This window comes from Gopherus evgoodei, unplaced genomic scaffold (genome assembly GCF_007399415.2).
Source record: "Gopherus evgoodei ecotype Sinaloan lineage unplaced genomic scaffold, rGopEvg1_v1.p scaffold_34_arrow_ctg1, whole genome shotgun sequence".
Classification (NCBI taxonomy): domain Eukaryota; kingdom Metazoa; phylum Chordata; order Testudines; family Testudinidae; genus Gopherus; species Gopherus evgoodei.
This window is the reverse complement of record NW_022060016.1, coordinates 2,753,649-2,771,565: the sequence shown is the minus strand read 5'-3', so window position 1 is coordinate 2,771,565 and position 17,917 is coordinate 2,753,649. Positions and strand designations below refer to the sequence as shown.

The following is a 17,917-nucleotide window of genomic DNA, read 5'->3' as shown; positions in this document are numbered from 1 at the left end:
CTAGCCAAGACGAAGCCTAAAGGCTCGGCCACATCTGTGCTCATCTAACCCACCGGCTCCAATTCCGTCTCTCCTCCATCCCTAGTCAATATCCCTTCTGCTTTAGTTCACGGAATGGGGGCGTCCCTGGTTCGATTGTCAGGGTGTCGCTGCCCCACTCGGACCCACCAAGCGAGCTAAAGAGAACACGAACTGCAGAGGAGAGTCAATACTCCACGAGTCGGCATCTTTCAAAAGGCCACCCAGCAGCCCTCCTTGAGAACCACCGAGAACTTCCCCCCCGAGCACCAGAGCAATTGGAAGGGGTGGGGGATTTCCTGCCTGCGGATGCTCTGACGTGGGCCCCAGGCCTGCAGTTTGCTCGCGTTCCAGCTCAGACCAGTGGACAGTCAAAGCCCATTTGGACTGAGAATTCAAGAGCAAAATGAAGACCCCTCCACCCCACCCTTGCACCTGTCATGTTAATTCAAACTCAGGCGGGTGTTTTAGCTCCCCACCAACAGCTTCCAATTAGGGTCCCAGGCAGCAGAAAGCAAGGGATAAAAAATAGCAAGAAAACTCCATTCCTGGTGTAAGATCCATCAAGTCAGGGGCGTCACAAGGGCAGATCTGACCCTGTTGTCGCAAGAGTTAGACGGGTTTGTGCTAACGGAAATGGTGGGAAAGGAGATTAATAATACGACAGCTCTGGCAGTTATCACGCGTGGACCTCAGAGCACTTTGAGAAAGGTCATCAGTATTCTACTCTCCATTTTATGGTGGGGAAACTGAGGCACGGAGAGGAGAAGTGACTTGCCAGCAGGCTAGTGGCTGAGCCGGGAATAGATCCTAGATCACCTGAGTCTCAGCCTGTCGCATTTTTTTTTGGGGGGGGGGGCAACCCAGACCAGTGAGAAGTGGTGAACCCTGAGTACTTTAAAATGTTCAGCTGCTCTAGCTCCCAGCCTGACTACAACCATGTGCCGAGTGTCTGTGTGTTGAGCAGCCCTGATTCAGCAGCTCTGACTCCAGCAACCTGCTTGTCACCCCCCAGCCACACCCTGAGCTCCCCCAGCCTTGGTGACCCCAGCACACCCCCCAGTCCCGACTTTCCCCCAAACCCAGCACTGGGTTGATTCAAAATAAAAGGTTGATTTCGAATAAAACTCAGCCAAGTTTCTGTAACGGAAAAGAGAGCGGTTTTAAGTGTGAGGGCTGCAGTCAGAAACGGGAACCAAAGCAACTAAAAGTGACGGGAATGGGCTTTGTTGGTAGACACAACAAATCCTGCACCTTGTGGAGGGTTAGACATATGTCCCATTTCACAGTAAGGATTTATGTTGTTCAGAGCAGTGGTTCTCAACCAGGGGCACACGTACGACTGCGATACCCAGAGGTCTTCCAGGGGGGACGTCAACTCCGCTAGAGATTTGTCTAGTTTTACAAACAGGCTACATAAAAAGCGCTAGCGCAGTCAGTACAATCCAGTTTCATACAGACGACAACTTACTTATACTGCTCTAGAGACTGTACGCTGAAATGTAAGTGCCATGTTAATATCCCAACTGAGCTATTTTACGATTAGGTGGTAAAAAGGAGAAAGTCGGCCATTTGTCAGGGACACCGTGGCTGGGACACTTTTGTCTTTCTAGGGCTGATTTTGTAAGCAAGTCATTTTTAAGTGAGGTGAAAGTTGGGGATGTGCAAGACAAATCAGACTCCTGAAGGGGGTACAGCAGGCTGGGATGATTGAGAGCCACTGGACTCGATGACGCTTACAGTCCCTTCTAACCCTATGGGTCTGGGAAAAACACAGTGAGTAAGACCTGAAAAACTACTAGGATGGTTATAGGGAAGATTCTTACCACACCTACAGCAAGGTGGCTCCCCCGCTCCCAACCCCCTGCCTAGGGTCTCCCACCATGTCCTACCTAGGGGTTCTTTTCCCCTCTCTTTTATAGTCCAGATACTTCTCCAAGTCCAGGGTCCCAGCCGTGGGGAAAGATGCCATGGCTTTCCCGGGGAAGGTTCCAGGCTCTTTTTTCCCCGCTGATGCTTTCTGCAGTGCAAAGCAATCTGTCCCTGCAGCCTCCAATACGCCCATGCGTGGCCACTGAGCTGTGATGGCACCTGGATGGAGGCGTCGGCCTTTCCTGGTTCCCCACTTCCCAGGCTTGTCTGGGTCAAGCATTTTAGTTGCATATTTCCTTCCCATTTGTATAGTGCTTTAGGTGTTTCCCGTACGTACCCCGTGCAGGAATATTGGTCAGTGTGTCCTTGGTTTTCCAGGGATCCCTTACACAACCCCTGTAGATATAGATTATGACATACGTGAGCAGGGGTACTCTGAACTGGTCGGCCCAGCTGACCTCACTCCCCGATCTCATTGGCATTGGGAAGCAGGGTTCCGCTTCAGGGTGTTTATCCCACATCTATCCATGGCAGGTTTCTGACACCTTTCTCTGCAGTATCTGGTGCCAGGTGCTGTCCAAGGTGGGATACTGGGCTTGATGGGTCTTGATTCTGATCCAAACCAGACAAGACTCGTGTTCCTGGTATAGAGATTGGGCCAGTTCCTTCCCTGTGGGACCCTCCAGCCTGTGAATCTCCCCTTCGAAAATCATCCTGTTTGAAGTAGAAATAATCACAGCACCTTTTGGCAGCCACAGGGGTGTTTGGGAGACGGCGCATAGAATGGACATAGGGTCATGGATCCAGTTCCCCCTCGTCAGATCACCTTTAGTTGTTTGCCGCCCGCTGCTCCTACTGGGAGGCTGTTCCAGACTCTCCTTTCTCTGATGGTTAGAAACCTTCTCCTAATCTCCAGCCGCAACTGATTCCTGGTCATTTCTTCTTGGGCCAACACTGTCTGTTAGCTTCACTAGCTCATCTCCCTCCCTGGGGTTTCCAGTCACCACCAGCTCAGCTGTCGTCGCAGCCTGTGTCTAGCCTTGCTCCTCTGGTCTCCTCTCTTGAGATCAGCTCTCCAGCACGCTGCTCAGGGCCCTAGCCATCCTCCGCTCCTGTACCAGTGGGAATTACTCTTTCGGGAGCATCTTTCCTGCCATCTTGCTCAGCTTCAGTTCCTCTCTGGGTTGGCAAAGGAAGGGACAGCTCAAGGGGACGTTGTCTTATTAACTCGCGCAATCCTCGTCGGGGCAAAGGTAGGAAGTGATTTTTCTCAGCACATCAATGGCAAAGCCAAGAACAGAACCCAAGAGTCCCCGACTCCCACCCAACCACCCTGCCAGCCATTAGGCCCCAGTCCCCTCCCAGCTGGGAATAGAACCCCAGAATCCTGACCCCGCCTCCCTCCTCTCCCAGAGCTGGGAATAGAACCCAGGAATCCTGACTCCCAGCCTCCCTCCAATAGCCACATGGAGCAGACAGAGCAAAAGCTGCTTCTGTTGCACAGCTCAGCCCCTGGTGCCCACGTCCCCCCCGAAGCAGGGAGGTCCGCCAGGAGCTCGGGACAGGTGTTGTGCACCCAGCACCGAGGTGAGCAGCTTCGTTATTGAGTTACCGGCTTGTGAGCCGGCGCTGCGCCGAGGGGCAGAGACATAATGTGATTGCGCTGCTCGGCCAGGCCCTTGCAAACTGCATTTCCTCCCCAGCAATCCCCGCCGCGTCCCAGGCACCTGCTGCCTTCCTGGTACCCAGCGCTCGCCCTGGGACTAATGCAGCCTCATTCCAAGTAATTGCATTATGGGCTGGGGGTAGGGGACAGGAAGCTGTAGGGACAGGGCTGGGTCAGCTTGGCAGCTGCTTTGCGGGCAATCAGGTGGACGTGTGTGAGGCTGGGGGGGAGAACGGCTGCTGGGGGGGGGGCGGACCCCAGATCTCAGGGTGACCTGCAGTGGAATAGCCTGGTGCTGCCTGGTTCATAGGTTGTAATAGTTCCTCCCCCACCCCTTTTAATTTAACCCCATGGTTCCCAATCTGCTCCTAAGAGTTGCCCCCTCCAGTGTTACAACAGGCAAATTGCACCAGGATCCCCCCACCAGGACAATTAGGAGCCCCTTGCATCTCCCCATTCAGAAAGGGAGGGGATGGGTGTGACCCCCTGGAAACCTGCTTGTGACCCTCTCCCCCCTGGGGGTGCACGGCCCCAGGTGGGGAGTCTCTGATTTAAGCCATTATCTTTCAAAGGGCATTCAGTAATAATTCATTATAATGCCATATATAGTAGTTATATAGGAGCTATACTTCCTCCATGAAATAGATCCCAGCTCATGGAGGGGAGTGGTGTCTAGTGGTTAGAGCAGGAGGGGCTGGGAGTCAGGACTCCTGGGTTCTATCCCTAGAGCTGGGTGGGAATATAATTCATAGCTCTTATATAGTGTTTTTTTAATCAGAGGATATCAAAGCTTTACAAAGCAGGGCAGTAGCAGTTGGGGAAACTGAGGCACGGAGCTGGGAAAAGACAAGCCCTCCCACCGGGCCAGTGGCAGCACCAAGACTAGTACCCAGCTCCCCCGCATCTCAGCCCAGTGCTGTAGCCATCAGCCCGTAGCGCTCCCATGGTATTTGTAACTGGGGGAGCATGCCACTGTGCGGAATAACACCCTGCCCAGATGTTTAGGATGAGCAAGGTGGGGGTCAAACTGGGAGGGGAGTGAGTCATTCTCACAAGCCACACCCATAAAGCAAGCCCTGCCCACTCAAGACGACAAATTGAGGTGCCAGATTGTCCCAGTGAGAAAGGAAGAATTAAATGTGAAAGTTACTATCCCCTCCAACACTGGAAAGGTTTTAAACACAATGGAGTAGAATCCACAATCTGTTCTGGGATGGTCCAGAGAGGGTTCTGTGCCCAGCTCTGGGAGGGGCATGGGTTAGAGCGGCGGCACGGGCAGTCAGGACTCCTGGGTTCCCTTCCCAGCTTTGGAATAGCGCATCTGGCTTTGAGCAGCAATTAAAGAGTTACCACTGAGATGTGGTGTGCCATTACTAGGTTTCAGAGTTAACGTGCCACAGAGCTACAGGAGGTCAGTTTGCTTTCTCTCAGAGCTGTTGGCGGCAGACGTGGCACACTCGGTTCATGATGCTCAAGGTTTTCTCTGCGTAAGACCTAGAGACTTAATGAGACTTTTAAATGGAGGCTGAAATTCCACAGCCCCCCCAAAACAGCCCCACCTCTGTGAGGTGGCCCAATTAAACCAACCAACCAAACTGAGACCCCTGCTGCAGCCCAGAGATCACACGTAGCTGGGGCCAAGTGCAACCTCCAGTTGGCAAAGTTCTAGAAAATCTGGAGCTGGAGGCAGACTCTAAGAATCTCTCCCCCCTACCCCCTTAGACAAAGCATGAGGTGTCCCATATCCACTCCAGCTCAGACCCATCTCTCTCTCTGCAATGCAGGGTCTCTGTCCCAGAGCTGGCTCAAGGGAGACAGGCTCTGCTGGACTGGGATGGGGGCACTGGGTAGGTTCTCCTCCTTTCCCTTTCATACTCCTTCCCTACCTGCCCATTTCCCCTCTTCCAACCTTCCTCTGCCTTCTGCTCTACCTGACAGCTGACCACGGGGAAGCCAAGCTCAGAAGCTAACAAAGTAAGGAACAGCCCGGCCCACAGCACTCCGTGCCCCCGTGGAAGAGACAGGGCTCCATCCTTGGCAGGCACGGATCTCTCTCCCCAGGGCGGGCAGAAAATCCCAGATGCACCAGATGCTCAGGTTGACTCCCAGAACATCCGACACATACGGCCCTGCCTACTGGTCACTACTGCCCCCCTCCCTAGGCCTCGAATAGAACCCAGGAGTCCTGACTCCCAGCCCCACCTCCTCCCCTGCTCAATTCACTAGGCCCCACTCCCCTCCCAGAGCTGGCAACAGTCTCCAGAAGTCACAGAAATCGTTAGAAATGTAGGACTGGAAGGGACCTCGAGAGGTCATCTAGGCCAGTCCCCTGCACTGAGGCAGGACTAAGTATTATCTAGCCCAGCCCTGACAGGGGGTTGTCCAACCTGCTCTTAAAAACCTCCAATGACGGAGATTCCACAATGTCTTTGGGTGATTTGTTCCCGAGCTTAACTAGCTTGACAGCTGGAAAGTTTTTCCTAATGTCCAACCTAAATCTCCCTGGCTGCAATTGAAGCCCATTGCTTCTTGTCCTGTCCTCGGAGGTTAAGAAGAACAAATTTTCTCCCTCCGCCTTGTAACACCCTTTTATGTATTTGAAAACTGTTATCATGTCCCCTCTCAGTCTTCTCTTCTCCAAACTAAACAAACTGAGGGCTTGTCTACATTAGAAAGTTGCAGCGCTGGTGAGGGAGTTACAGCGCTGCAACTTAGGAGGTGTACACATCTGCAGGGCACCACCAGCGCTGCAACTCCCTGTTTGCAGCGCTGGCCGTACTCCCGTTTTGTCTCGGGTGTAGAGGATCCAGCGCTGGTGATCCAGCGCTGGTAATCAAGTATAGACACTTACCAGCGCTTTTCTTGACCTCCGTGGAATAAGCAGGTATCCCAGCATCACCGAGGAAGCCTCTGGTAATCAAACTGGTCTCCTTCCCCAGCTTGCTCTCGCGTTCCCCGAACCCCGAGCAAGCAGGTCTCCTTCCCTGAGGTTTGCTGGGTGGTTCCGGGAACGCGAGAGCAAACCGCGGCGAAGCTGGTCTCCTTTCCCGGTTTGCTCTCTCGTTCCCCGAACCCCGAGCAAGCAGGTCTCCTTCCCTGCGGTTTGCTGGGTGGTTCCGGGAACGCGAGAGCAAACCGCGGCGAAGCTGGTCTCCTTTCCCGGTTTGCTCTTGCGTTCCCCGAACCCCGAGCAAGCAGGTCTCCTTCCCTGCGGTTTGCAGGGTAGTTCGGGGAACGCGAGAGCAAACCGCGGCGAAGCTGGTCTCCTTTCCCGGTTTGCTCTCGCGTTCCCGGAACCTCCGAGCAAGCAGGTCTCCTTCCCTGCAGTTTGCAGGGTGGTTCGGGGAACGCGAGAGCAAACCGCGGCGAAGCTGGTCTCCTTTCCCGGTTTGCTCTCTCGTTCCCGAACCCCCGAGCAAGCAGGTCTCCTTCCCTGCGGTTTGCAGGGTGGTTCGGGGAACGCGAGAGCAAACCGCGGCAAAGCTTGTCTCCTTTCCCGGTTTGCTCTCGCGTTCCCCGAACCCCCCTTGAAGCCGCCCAGCAGCGCTGCAGTGTGGCCACATCTAACACCACTTGCAGCGCTGGTTGCTGTAAGTGTGGCCACTCTGCAGCGCTGGCCCTATACAGCTGTACTAATACAGCTGTAACAACCAGCGCTGCAAAATTTTAGATGTAGACATGGCCTCAGTTTTTTCAATCTTCCCTCATGTTTTCTAGACCTGTAATCATTTTTGTTGCTCTCACTGGACTTTCTCCAATTGGTCCACATCTTTTCCGAAGTGTACTACCCACAACTGGACACAATACACCAGCAGAGGCCTTAGCAGCGTGGAGTAGAGCGGAAGAATTACTTCTCATGTCTTGCTTACAGCACGCCAGCAAATACAGCCCAGACTGAGGTTCACTTTTCTATGCAACAGCGTTACATCCTTGACTCATGTTTCATTTGTGATCCACTCTAACTCCCAGATCTCTCCTACGTGGCGCACTTTGCATTTGTCCTTATTGAATTTCAGCCTCTTTATTTCAGACCATTTCTGTAGTTGATTATTTTGAATTTTAATCCAGCCCTCCAAAGTGCTTGCAACCCCACTCAGCGTGGTATCGCCCGCAAACATTATAAGTGTCTCTAGCCTGTGTTTGCCAGAAGCTGGGAATGGGCGACGGGATGAATCGCTTAATGATTCCCTGTTCTGTTCATTCCCTCTGGGGCACCTGGCACTGGCAACTGTCGGAAGACAAGATACTGGGCTAGATGGACCTTTGGTCTGACCCAGTATGGCCATTCTGATGTTCTTAAGTGCACTTTCTATGCCGTTATCCAAATCATTGGTGAAGATATTAACTAGAACCGGACTCAGGACAGAGCCTTGCGGGACCCCACTCGATATAGCCTTCCAGCTTGTGAACCACTGATAATTACTCTCAGTTTTTCAACCAGTTGTGCACCCACTTTATAGTAGGAAACTGATATCCAGCCCCCCGTGCTAACCCATTCGCCTCCCAGAGCCAGGCACAGAATCCTCACTGGGCCATCCCAGAACAGGCTGGATTCTAGTCCATCGTGTTTAAAACGTTGGTGTCAGGAGGGGCTGGGAGTTTTCATGTTTTAACTCCTTCCCCTCCCACATCTGTAATAAACTTGACATAGGAATAATCTGTTGGGGGGGGTGTAGTTCCCACCCCCCCACATGCACACACACATCAATTCCCCATCACATGAAAGCCACCCTACTCCCCCCAAAAGGGGTCAAGTGTTTAATTACTGTTGACCTGCGAGTGGCTCATCGCAACCACTTGATAAAAAAGCAATTTTGTCTGGCAGCGGTAATTAACGCGGCTGAACGTTAATGTGACTGTCAGTGGCATTCATCTCCCATTATTATCATGTCTCTCCATAACAGGATGGTGAGGGGGATTGCACTGGCACAAATGTATTCAGGCGGCATTCAGAACAATTGTGCCTGTTCCTTGGATCCACGTGCATGCACGGCCTATATCAGAGACCAGAGCTGGTCTGGTGTCCCTGCCCCCTTGGGTTGGTCCGCGGGGCCCTCTGAGCAGTGCTGAGTCCGTCTCCTCCTAGGGCTTTGCAAAGAAGCAGGTCCATTGTCCTTATCCCTTCTTGCAAGGTGGTGGAGTGACTCACCTCAAGGTCCCATGCAAGGGTAGTGGCAGGGTTTGGAATTGACCCCAGGCGTCCTGGCTCCCAGCCTATCCTGCTCTAAATGCTAGCTACAACATCCTTCTCAACAGCTGGGGCTAGAACCCAGGAGGCCTGCTTCCCAGCCCACCCTGCTCTAATCACAAGACCCCATTTCACTCCCAGAGCCAGAAATAGAACCCAGGAGTCCTGACGCCCAGCCCGCCCGCCCCTCTCAGCCATTAGACCCCCACTCCCCTCCCAACAGCTGGGAATAAAACCCAGGAGTCCTAACGCCTATCCCACCCTGCTCAAACCCACCAGCCCCCAACTCCCTTCCCAGGGCTGGCAAGAGAACCCAGGAGTCCTGGCTCCCAGTCCTGTGCTCAGTTCACTAGGCAGGAAATCAAGGCCAGCCACAGCTTGAGGTTGGGGATGGAGGGTGGGGGGGAGTAAAGAAATCTGCCACCTAAAATCACCCAAGTTTGAAGCCAACTTTACAGCTGCATGAAGTAGAGCCAGGCCAGCCTGTCTGGGCTGTCCAGTGTCCCCTGGTGGCCAGGCTGGGAATCCTGTGCTCACACTGTGCTCAGAGTATAGTGCACTCTAGTAGCTATGTGGATCTTCTTAATTTATGGGGTGCCCCCCTCCCCCCCGGGGGGGGGGAAGGCCTCAGTGTGATGGTGGCTGTTCCTCCTCAGGTGGCCAGCACTGAAAGGGTTAACAATGTTGTGGGAGGGTGAGATGTCATTGGGCAGCAGGGTTAACACGACATTCACCTGAATGGGAGCAGTGCTCCACCGTGCAATACAGCCATGGTGTAAACAGGTGTAATGACATTGAGTTACACCAGTTTGACCCTTAGAGGCATCTTGACTCCTTTGCAGATGCAGTTCAGGAGCACTGCAGGGTGTCCTGTCCAGTGGGGTAAATCCTGGCTTGGGCCATCACAAATGGGTCCGGTAGTCAGTCTAACCAGCCCAGGTGGGGGAGGGCAGTTTAAGGACCCCAAAGTGCCTTAAGACTGTGATAACCTCACCCTACACTAAAATGCAGCTGCCTCTGGGGTGAGGTACAGCAGCTGTTTATAAACGGCACTATCATCTGGTGCCGAAATGCCAGGATTTTCTTTCCTGAATGTGACTCCCTGCAGTGCACCTTAACTTAGCTGCCTCTGGGGTAGGATGTTTATGCAGGATTCCCTCACCTGGTATTGAGCTAGGGCTGCCTCTTGGGTGGGGCAGTGAGGGCTATTGGTACAAAGACGTCTCATCCAGTGCTGAGATGCAACCACCTCTGGGGTACAGCATGGCAGATGTTTATACAGGCATCGCTCACACTCTGTCAAGATGCGGCCACCTCTGGGGCAGGGTGCAGCAGCTGTTACACAGGAATCCCTTGCCCAGATGCAGCTGCTTGTGGGGAGTGGCGCAGGGGCTGTGTGACGAGGAGGCTGCATGCCAGTCTAGGGCAGGCCATGAAGAGAAATCCTGCACCCACTGACAGGGGAATTTAGAGAGGTGAGATACAATCAGCCAGGCTGGAATTTGGCCAGAACACCAGCATTAACCTTCCTGTCTCTTGCATAAATTGCAGTGGGATATCAATTTGCATCTCATCTGAAAGCCAGGCATTTTAAACACCTTCAGGGGCTGAGGCTGTTGTGTGTTGAGCCCTGGGACCAGCCCACACAGCTCCATGGGTGCCCCATTCACCCTCACTCCTGAAACCAGACAGTGGGCTCAGGACCTGGGATGCTGGCAGGCAGCTGCTGGGGGAGGTTCGTCTCATGGACCCCCTCCCCACCCACACATCTGGCCTTATTTAAACAGCTGCTTTAATGGCCCAGGGGGCTGGATAAAGGGCATGCAACCCACACCAGAAGGGAGGCCGGAGGCTCGGATCAGCAGTGTGGATTGGAGTGAGGCATGTGGCACAAGCAGGGTGTCTGCGGATCCTGCCCTGCAGCAGCCCTGTGGGTGCACAGCTGCTGTCAGCCTCCAGGGCTGGCAGTGCAGGACATTTCATCGGCCCTGCACGATGGTCTGTGGAATGTCGGCTGAGATCTCCTTTTGGGCCCGGGCCACGGTGAGCACTTGGAGATGGGACAAGGCACCTGGGGCCTTCCATAGCATGGTGAAAGTATCAAACCATTGTGATTATTGTTGATTAGGTGTATTACGGTAGCACGTAGGCGCTCCAGTCACAGACCAGCCCCCACATGGTGCTAGACATTGTACAATTTCTTTCCTATTAGGTGTATTATGGGAGCATCTAGGCACCCCAGCGGTGGGCCAGGATCCCATTGTGCCAAGCACTGTACATTTGTATTGCTATTAGGTGTATTACGGTATCACCTAGGCACCCCAGTCAGAGACCTGGCGCCCATTGTGCCAAGCGCTGTACATTTGTATTGCTATTAGGTGTATTACTGTAGCACCTAGGCACCCTAGTCAGAGACCAGGATCCCATTGTGTCAAGCGTTGTACATTTGTATTGCTATTCGATGTATTATGGTAGCACCTAGGCTCCCCAATTATGGGCCAGAACCCCATTGTGCCAGGCGCTGTACAAATACAGAACAAAAAGACGGTCCTGAGTATAAGACAGGGGACACCAGGTGGACACAGACAGGCAGGCAGGAGAATGCTGTTAGATTTCCCAAGCTGCAGCTTTTCATGGAGGCTTTGGTCCCAGCTTGGCTTTCCCACCCACTGGGTTATTTCAAGCATCTGTCCCCTCTTCCCTGTTCCCCCTCCCCTGGAACAGAGTTGTCGTCTTTGCAAAGCCAGGCAGGTGGTGGCCAGCTCTGGAAATCGAGTCACTTCGCTGGGGCGCGGAGCGTGTACAAGAAAGCCTTTGCGATGGCGAGCTAACCCCAGCGGCATCGAAAGCATTGGCGCCGCCGGCGCCCGGCCCAAGTGAGCTGCATAGTAAATTTGTTCTCTCTCTGTCTCTCTCTTCTCTTCTCAGTCTCTGGACGGGTTTGTGTTTGCACTTAACCAAGAGGGGAAGTTTCTTTACATCTCCGAGACGGTGTCTATTTACCTCGGGCTCTCGCAGGTAGGAGCGATGCGAGCTGTGTACTAACATGAATAATGGATACACCCGCTGGAAATAAATTCCAATCAGGTGGCCAGACCATGCGGCAGCTTAAAACGCATGAGCAACGTGACCTGGTGGGCTGCAGTGAGAATCACAAGGCGACGATCTACCAGGTCTGGTGCATCAGTGGCTGGAAAAGTGCCTCCCATTTCACCGCTGAGCATCAGTGTTACACCCAGCAGTCCGGCTCCCACTGAGGCTAGTGGCAAATCTCTCGTTAAGTTCAGTGAGAGTAAGATCCAAGCTGTGATGGTCTAAGAGAAACACACAGGAGCCAGGTGGTCTAGTGGTTAGAGCACAGGGCTGGGAGGCAGGACTCCTGGGTTCTTATTCCTGGGTTTGGGGTTAGAGCACAGGATTAGTGGCCAGGACTCCTGGGTTTGACTCCTGGGGCTGGTAGCCAGGACTGCTGAGTTCTGTTCCTAGCTCTGAGAAGGGGCAGGTGGTTGTGGAGGCTGGCTTTATCAGTGACTGTGGGCTGCTCTATGCCTCAGTTTCCCCATCTGTGAAATGGGAATAATGATACCGACCTCCTTTGAAGCACACTTGGAGGTCTCCAGCTGGAAAGTGCTGAGTAGTCAGACTAGCTTAAGGTCTGAATTGTATTGGGAGCTGGATGTGCTAATGGGCTTCTGCTGGTAAGAGCCAGAAGAGGCCTAGATGCAGAGGGGTTTGCCCCAGGGTGATTAGATGTCTCCAGTTCCCCCACCCTGCAGAGGGATCCCTGGGGTGTGTAACCAGTCTGGGTATCTGATGGGAACTACAGCGGGTTGGAAAATCGATTTTCTGCCCTGGGAGAAATGTTGAGGTTTCTGTTTATTTTTTTCCCATCCCACATCGAGAGGAAAAGCCAAAATTTAGAAATTTTTCGTGAAATTAAGTTCCTCCCCCCCTCCCCAGTTTCACGTTGGGCCAATCAAAGCATTTCATTTTGATTTTACATATATATAAAAGAAAGCAAATTTTGAAATGACAAGTCAGTTTCTATAGGAAAAATCAAAACTTTTCATGGGCATTTTTTTAATATAATTTTGAAAAATATTTCCGTTTTGTTGAAACACCCCCCATGGGGCAGATTGTGGGAGTGGCTGGAGTGCATTGCACTGTGGCTCTTCTCTGCCCCTCCACCCCCCGGCCCAGGTCCCAGAGGGAGTGGATCGGGGGTGTGGCTGGAGTGCACTGCGCTTTGGCTATTCTCTGCCTCCCGGGCTCCATGGGGAGCAGAACATGAGTTAGAGCAGCCCTGAGGCTGCTCTAGGTGACACTGGGGGGGCTAGGCACAGAATTTGAGGAGCACAAAGGAGGCATAAAGCCACCTCTACCTACCCTTGTCCCCTATGCAGAGATGGAATAACTCAGCATCAGGCCCAAAGCCTTTTGGGCAGGGATGGGTACAACCTACAGTCTTTAGACCCAGCCCAGGTTCAGGTTGAGACGTCCCCAGATCCATGGGTTTGGTTCAACCCTATCTCTGCGTTCAGGGGTAAGGATCTTCCCCAAGCTCTGACCCTAGCCTAGCAGTTGGAAGCAGAACCCCCTTCCATCCCTGGCCAAACCTGATAATACACCCGCCCCCGGCACCTTGATCTGTCCCCTCTACGAACCTAATGGAGACAGACCATATGATACAAATCAGCTCTTGAAAGGCTTAGGGCTCATCCAGGACTCCCCCTGACCCGCCCGGGCCCTCCACCACACAGATGCCATTTTAGCACCAGGTCTCTTTGGACAAAAGAGGCAGGAGTTTCCCCCACCATATCCCCAGCGAAGCCAGGACACACATGGGAACAGCCTCTTAGCAAACACCGGGGCTTTGTCTTATCTGAGTTTCACCTGCACCAGAAAACCTTGGGGCCACCTCCCCTTCTCCTTGTCTGTCGCTGTGTCTCTTGGCCCTGGCAGCGTGAATAATTAATAGCAGCTATTATCTCTGCAACAAATGAGGGCTCTTGTACATGTGTTGTGTTGCCGTGTGACTGACGATTGTGTTAAAGGCTGGATTGACTACGACTGGTGGGGGCGGAGGGGCGGTGGAGCACCCAGACAAAGGGGCACTGAACTGAGCCATCTTTGTATAAATGCCCTGGTGAATTCTCAGTCGTGGACTTCAAGTATCCACAACACACACACACACACACACAGAGCAGGGCTCATCCCTTCCAGCAGAGGGCAGCAGGGACACACACACACACACACACACACACACACACACACACACACACACACACACACAGCAGGCTCAGCAGGGCCCCACACAGAGAGAGCAGGGCCTATCCCCTCCAGCAGGGGGCAGCAGAGATAGGGGGACACACACACACACACCAGACTCAGCAGGGCCCCACACAGAGAGAGCAGGGCCTATCCCCTCCAGCAGGGGGCAGCGCGGGTGCGCACACACACACACACACACACACACACATACACACACACACACACACACAGCTTCAGCTGTGTGATCTCTCTGGTTCCAGGTTGCCCTGCAGGGTAAGGGGCAGGGGCTCAGATCTGTGTTCAGTTCCCTGCGCCGCCCCAGATATGCTGCTTAAACTCAGGCTGCTCAGTCAGCGTCAAGGGGCCATAACGTGGTGGAATTCCAGGTGGTGCGAGGGGGCCTCACTGGCTGGTGGAAGGACCCTGTGCCCAGCCCCTTGGTGTAGGGCGTGGATCAGGGGCATGGCCAGAGCGCACTGAACTATTTTCTGCCCCCCAGGGCCCATGGGAGGGTGAATTAGGAGCATGACTGGGATGGACTGTGCTGTGACTATTCTCTGTCTACCCTGAGCCATCAAGGCAGCCCAGCAAACAAGCCAGGACTCCTGGGTTCTCATCCCAGCTCTAGGAGTGGAAGTGGATTTAATGGTTTGACTGGGGGAATGGGGAAGGGGGAGCTGAGAGTCAAAACTCCTGGATTCTATCCACAGTTCTGACCTTGCAGACACCCTCCTGCGTGCCTCAGTTTCCTCTCCTGTAAAATGGGATAACTGGGCGGGTTGGCTGTCTGATTAAATACCCGTGATGCGCTTTGAGATCTTAACGGTGACATCTGACCATTAGCCCCAACAGGAACCGAGGATCTGGAAAGCCGACCCCCACCCTCGCCGGTTCCCCAACCCATGCAGAGCCCAAACACCTCAGCCCTGGTCCCCGGCTGTCTCACGCTCCCTTCAGTAATGCAGCACAGTGTTCTGTAGCCCCCGTTTTTCTTTCCCTTTCAGTTCTAATTGCTGTAGGGGAAATCTGGAGTTGAAAGGCAGAGCCCAGGCTCAGAGCCCAGCGCTGAGCAAAGGAAAGGATCGATCGATCGATCGGGCCGGCTGCAGGCTCCCACCGCTGCCCCCTGGCACCTCCCCCAGCTCTGTGCCTTTCCCATTGTTCTCCTGTTGTCGAGATGAAGAACAGAGAAACTTCAAAGATGTTCTTCGGCTCCTTTCTTCTGCTTTGGAACAACAGATCCTGTCAGACAGAGCCAGTCAGACCAGTGTCCGGCCTGACTTACTGCATTCTGCTGGTCTCCGGAGAGTGCATCCCTCCTGGCCTGAGTATGGGGGGAGCACTCAGTCCCCAGCCAGGATGCCGCAAGCATAACTTGGTTCAGTGTCCGGAGGAGGAAGGGATTGCAGCTGGGGAAACAGCCCCTGAGGGGGAAACTGAGGCACAGGGTGGGGTGATCACCTAAGGTCGTCAAGAGACAGCTGGCAAGAGAACCCAGCTCCGTCACTGGGTTATGCTGATGGCTCAGGGCAGGAAGAGGATGGTGAGGGCCGTGGCGAGCTGACCAGTTGCCTGGTGCCAGCGCTGCCTCATTACCAGCTGCTAAATCGCATTCACTGCTCTCCCAGGATCACTTTGCCATGGGAGGGGTCCTGCACAAGGGGACCAGGGGCTGTTCCCATCAGTGCTGGGGTCCAGTGCATGGGGCATGAGAGAAACGAACCCCGAAGATCCCCAAGTATAGTCCCCCTCTGCTCCCTCTCCTGCACCTGGGCCCCTACTCAGCCACTGATGATCCAGGAGCTTTGCCCTGTCCATGACAGTGGGGCCTCCTCCTGGTCTCCCCTGGGATGCTCCTTCTCCAGGGTGGTGGGGGAAACAGGGGCACCTGGGCTGGGGAGAGCCACCTAACCTTTGTAGCTCCTGGCCGGGGTAAGGGAGACAGAATCTTGCAGCAGTGCCCTGTGCAGAGATAGGGCTCCTCTCCCGGGTGAGCAGCTCCAGCCACGTTCCCTGGCAGCTCCTGCTGGAGGTGAGTTTAGCACAGCAGGGCGCCTGTGTGCGGGGAAAGTCCCGGTGGTGGGATTCTGCCTCGGAAAGCAACCACCACCTGGACACTGGGCTCTTCGTCTCTTCTTGGCCTGGCTGTCATGCAGTTATTGCTGTTGCAGTTGCCATGTGGCTACATTTCAGTGCTGAGTGAGCGATGCCTATATAAACGGCTGCCACAGCCCACCCCAGAGGTGGCTGCATTTCAGTGCTGGGTGAGCAATGCCTGTATAAATGGCTGCCACAGCCCACCCCAGAGGTGGCTGCATTTCAGTGCTGGGTGAGCAATGCCTGTATAAACGGCTGCCACAGCCCACCCCAGAGATGGCTGCCTTTCAGTGCTGGGTGAGCGATGCCTGTATAAACGGCTGCCACAGCCCACCCCAGAGGTGGTTGCCTTTCAGTGCTGGGTGAGCGACGCCTGTATAAATGGCTGCCACAGCCCACCCCAGAGGTGGTTGCCTTTCAGTGCTGGGTGAGCGACGCCTGTATAAACGGCTGCCACACCCCACCCCAGAGGTGGATGATTTGATTCCAGTGCTAGTCTATCAGATGTTTTGGGATCTTGGAATACAATATGCTTTAGAAATAGAAGAGATGACAAGGGAATTATGCATGATGCTCTGGTGTATGTACCTGGTCTAATGGTTAGAGCAGGCATGAGGGACACTAGGAGTAAGGACTCCTGGGCTCTCCTACCTCTGAGGGAGTGTGGTGCAAAGGCTTGTTTAGGGGACTGGCAGTGAGGACACATAATTAGTTGTGGCCCCCAACTGATCTCAGGGTTCCATTGTGATGGTGCTGCACAGACCCCAGCTGAGATCAGCGCCCCCTTGTGCTGGGTGCTGCATAGACACAGTGCAAGACAGTCCCTGCCCAGAAGAGCTCACAGTCCAAAGGGTAGAAGGGGAAACTGAGGCACAGAGCAGGGAAGGGACTTGCTGCAGGTCACACAACAGGACTCCTGCATTCTGCCCCTGGTTCTGGGCAGAGCGTGGGGTCTGGTGGTTAATATAGGGGACAGGAAGTCAGGAATCTGGAGATTTTCCACACCTGATTCTGCCACTGACTTACTGTGTAACCTTAGGTGCCTTCCTCACTCCGTGCCTCAGTTTCCCTATAAGTGAAGGAGGGTTAAATGCTTTCAGAGCCTCTGGCCCAAGAAACCTGGGTGGGGCATAGTTTGAGCTGCACGTCAGGGTTTCGCTGAGAGCTCCCCAGGGCCTCCGTGTCTGAGTCAGATCGCAGGCGCTTTTAATGCATCCCCAGCGAGCACAGCAGACCCAGAGCCAGCCGCAGGCAAGGAGAAGGCAGCCTTTGATACTGCAGTCAATGCTGGTGGAGAGGACCTTGCCGCAGGCTTGGGGGAGGGAGGGGGCTCATGGTTCTGAGGCAAGAAATTGGATCAGGGCTGCTCGGCACCCTCCCCTCCCTCCCCCATCTGGGGAGAATTTGAGCCACTCCCCCGACCTCATCCCAGCTCTGTATTATCCAGCCTCATTCATGGAGGGGCATCCCCCATCCCTCCCCCAACACACACACTGTCCAGATCCCCTTCCTTCCCTCCCATCTCCCCCCTGGAAATAGCTCTTGGTCTTCAGCCCTTTCTTCCTTTCTTTCTTTCCCCTCCACACCATGCCCCTTCTCACACATGCACCCCCCCCCAGCTGGACAGACAAACCCCTCCCCATCTGCCCTGCCCCTTTAGCTGGCAGAAGCCTCCGGGTTTGCGGTAGTCAGGCCTTGCGCGGCAGCCGTGCTGAGACCATGCTGCCAGCTGGGGAGACAGCGTGGGCTAGTGGCTAACACACAGGCCTGGGAGCCCTTGGCTGAGTCCCTGCGCCTCACTTCCC

At 54.2% G+C, this 17,917-nt stretch overlaps 1 protein-coding gene across 3 annotated transcripts in view; it reads left to right on the top strand.

The window, feature by feature from the left end:
* Positions 1 to 17,917, top strand: part of NPAS1 (neuronal PAS domain protein 1) — a 95,806-nt gene that overhangs the window by 56,374 nt on the left and 21,515 nt on the right. For 2 of the 3 annotated variants that reach the window (XM_030544548.1, XM_030544547.1), the window contains exon 5: positions 11,673 to 11,762. The exons of the other annotated variant lie outside the window; for it this stretch is intronic. In XM_030544548.1, coding sequence (XP_030400408.1) covers positions 11,673 to 11,762 — 90 coding nt within the window. The remainder of the gene's footprint in view (positions 1 to 11,672; positions 11,763 to 17,917) is intronic. 3 annotated transcript variants of the gene reach the window in all.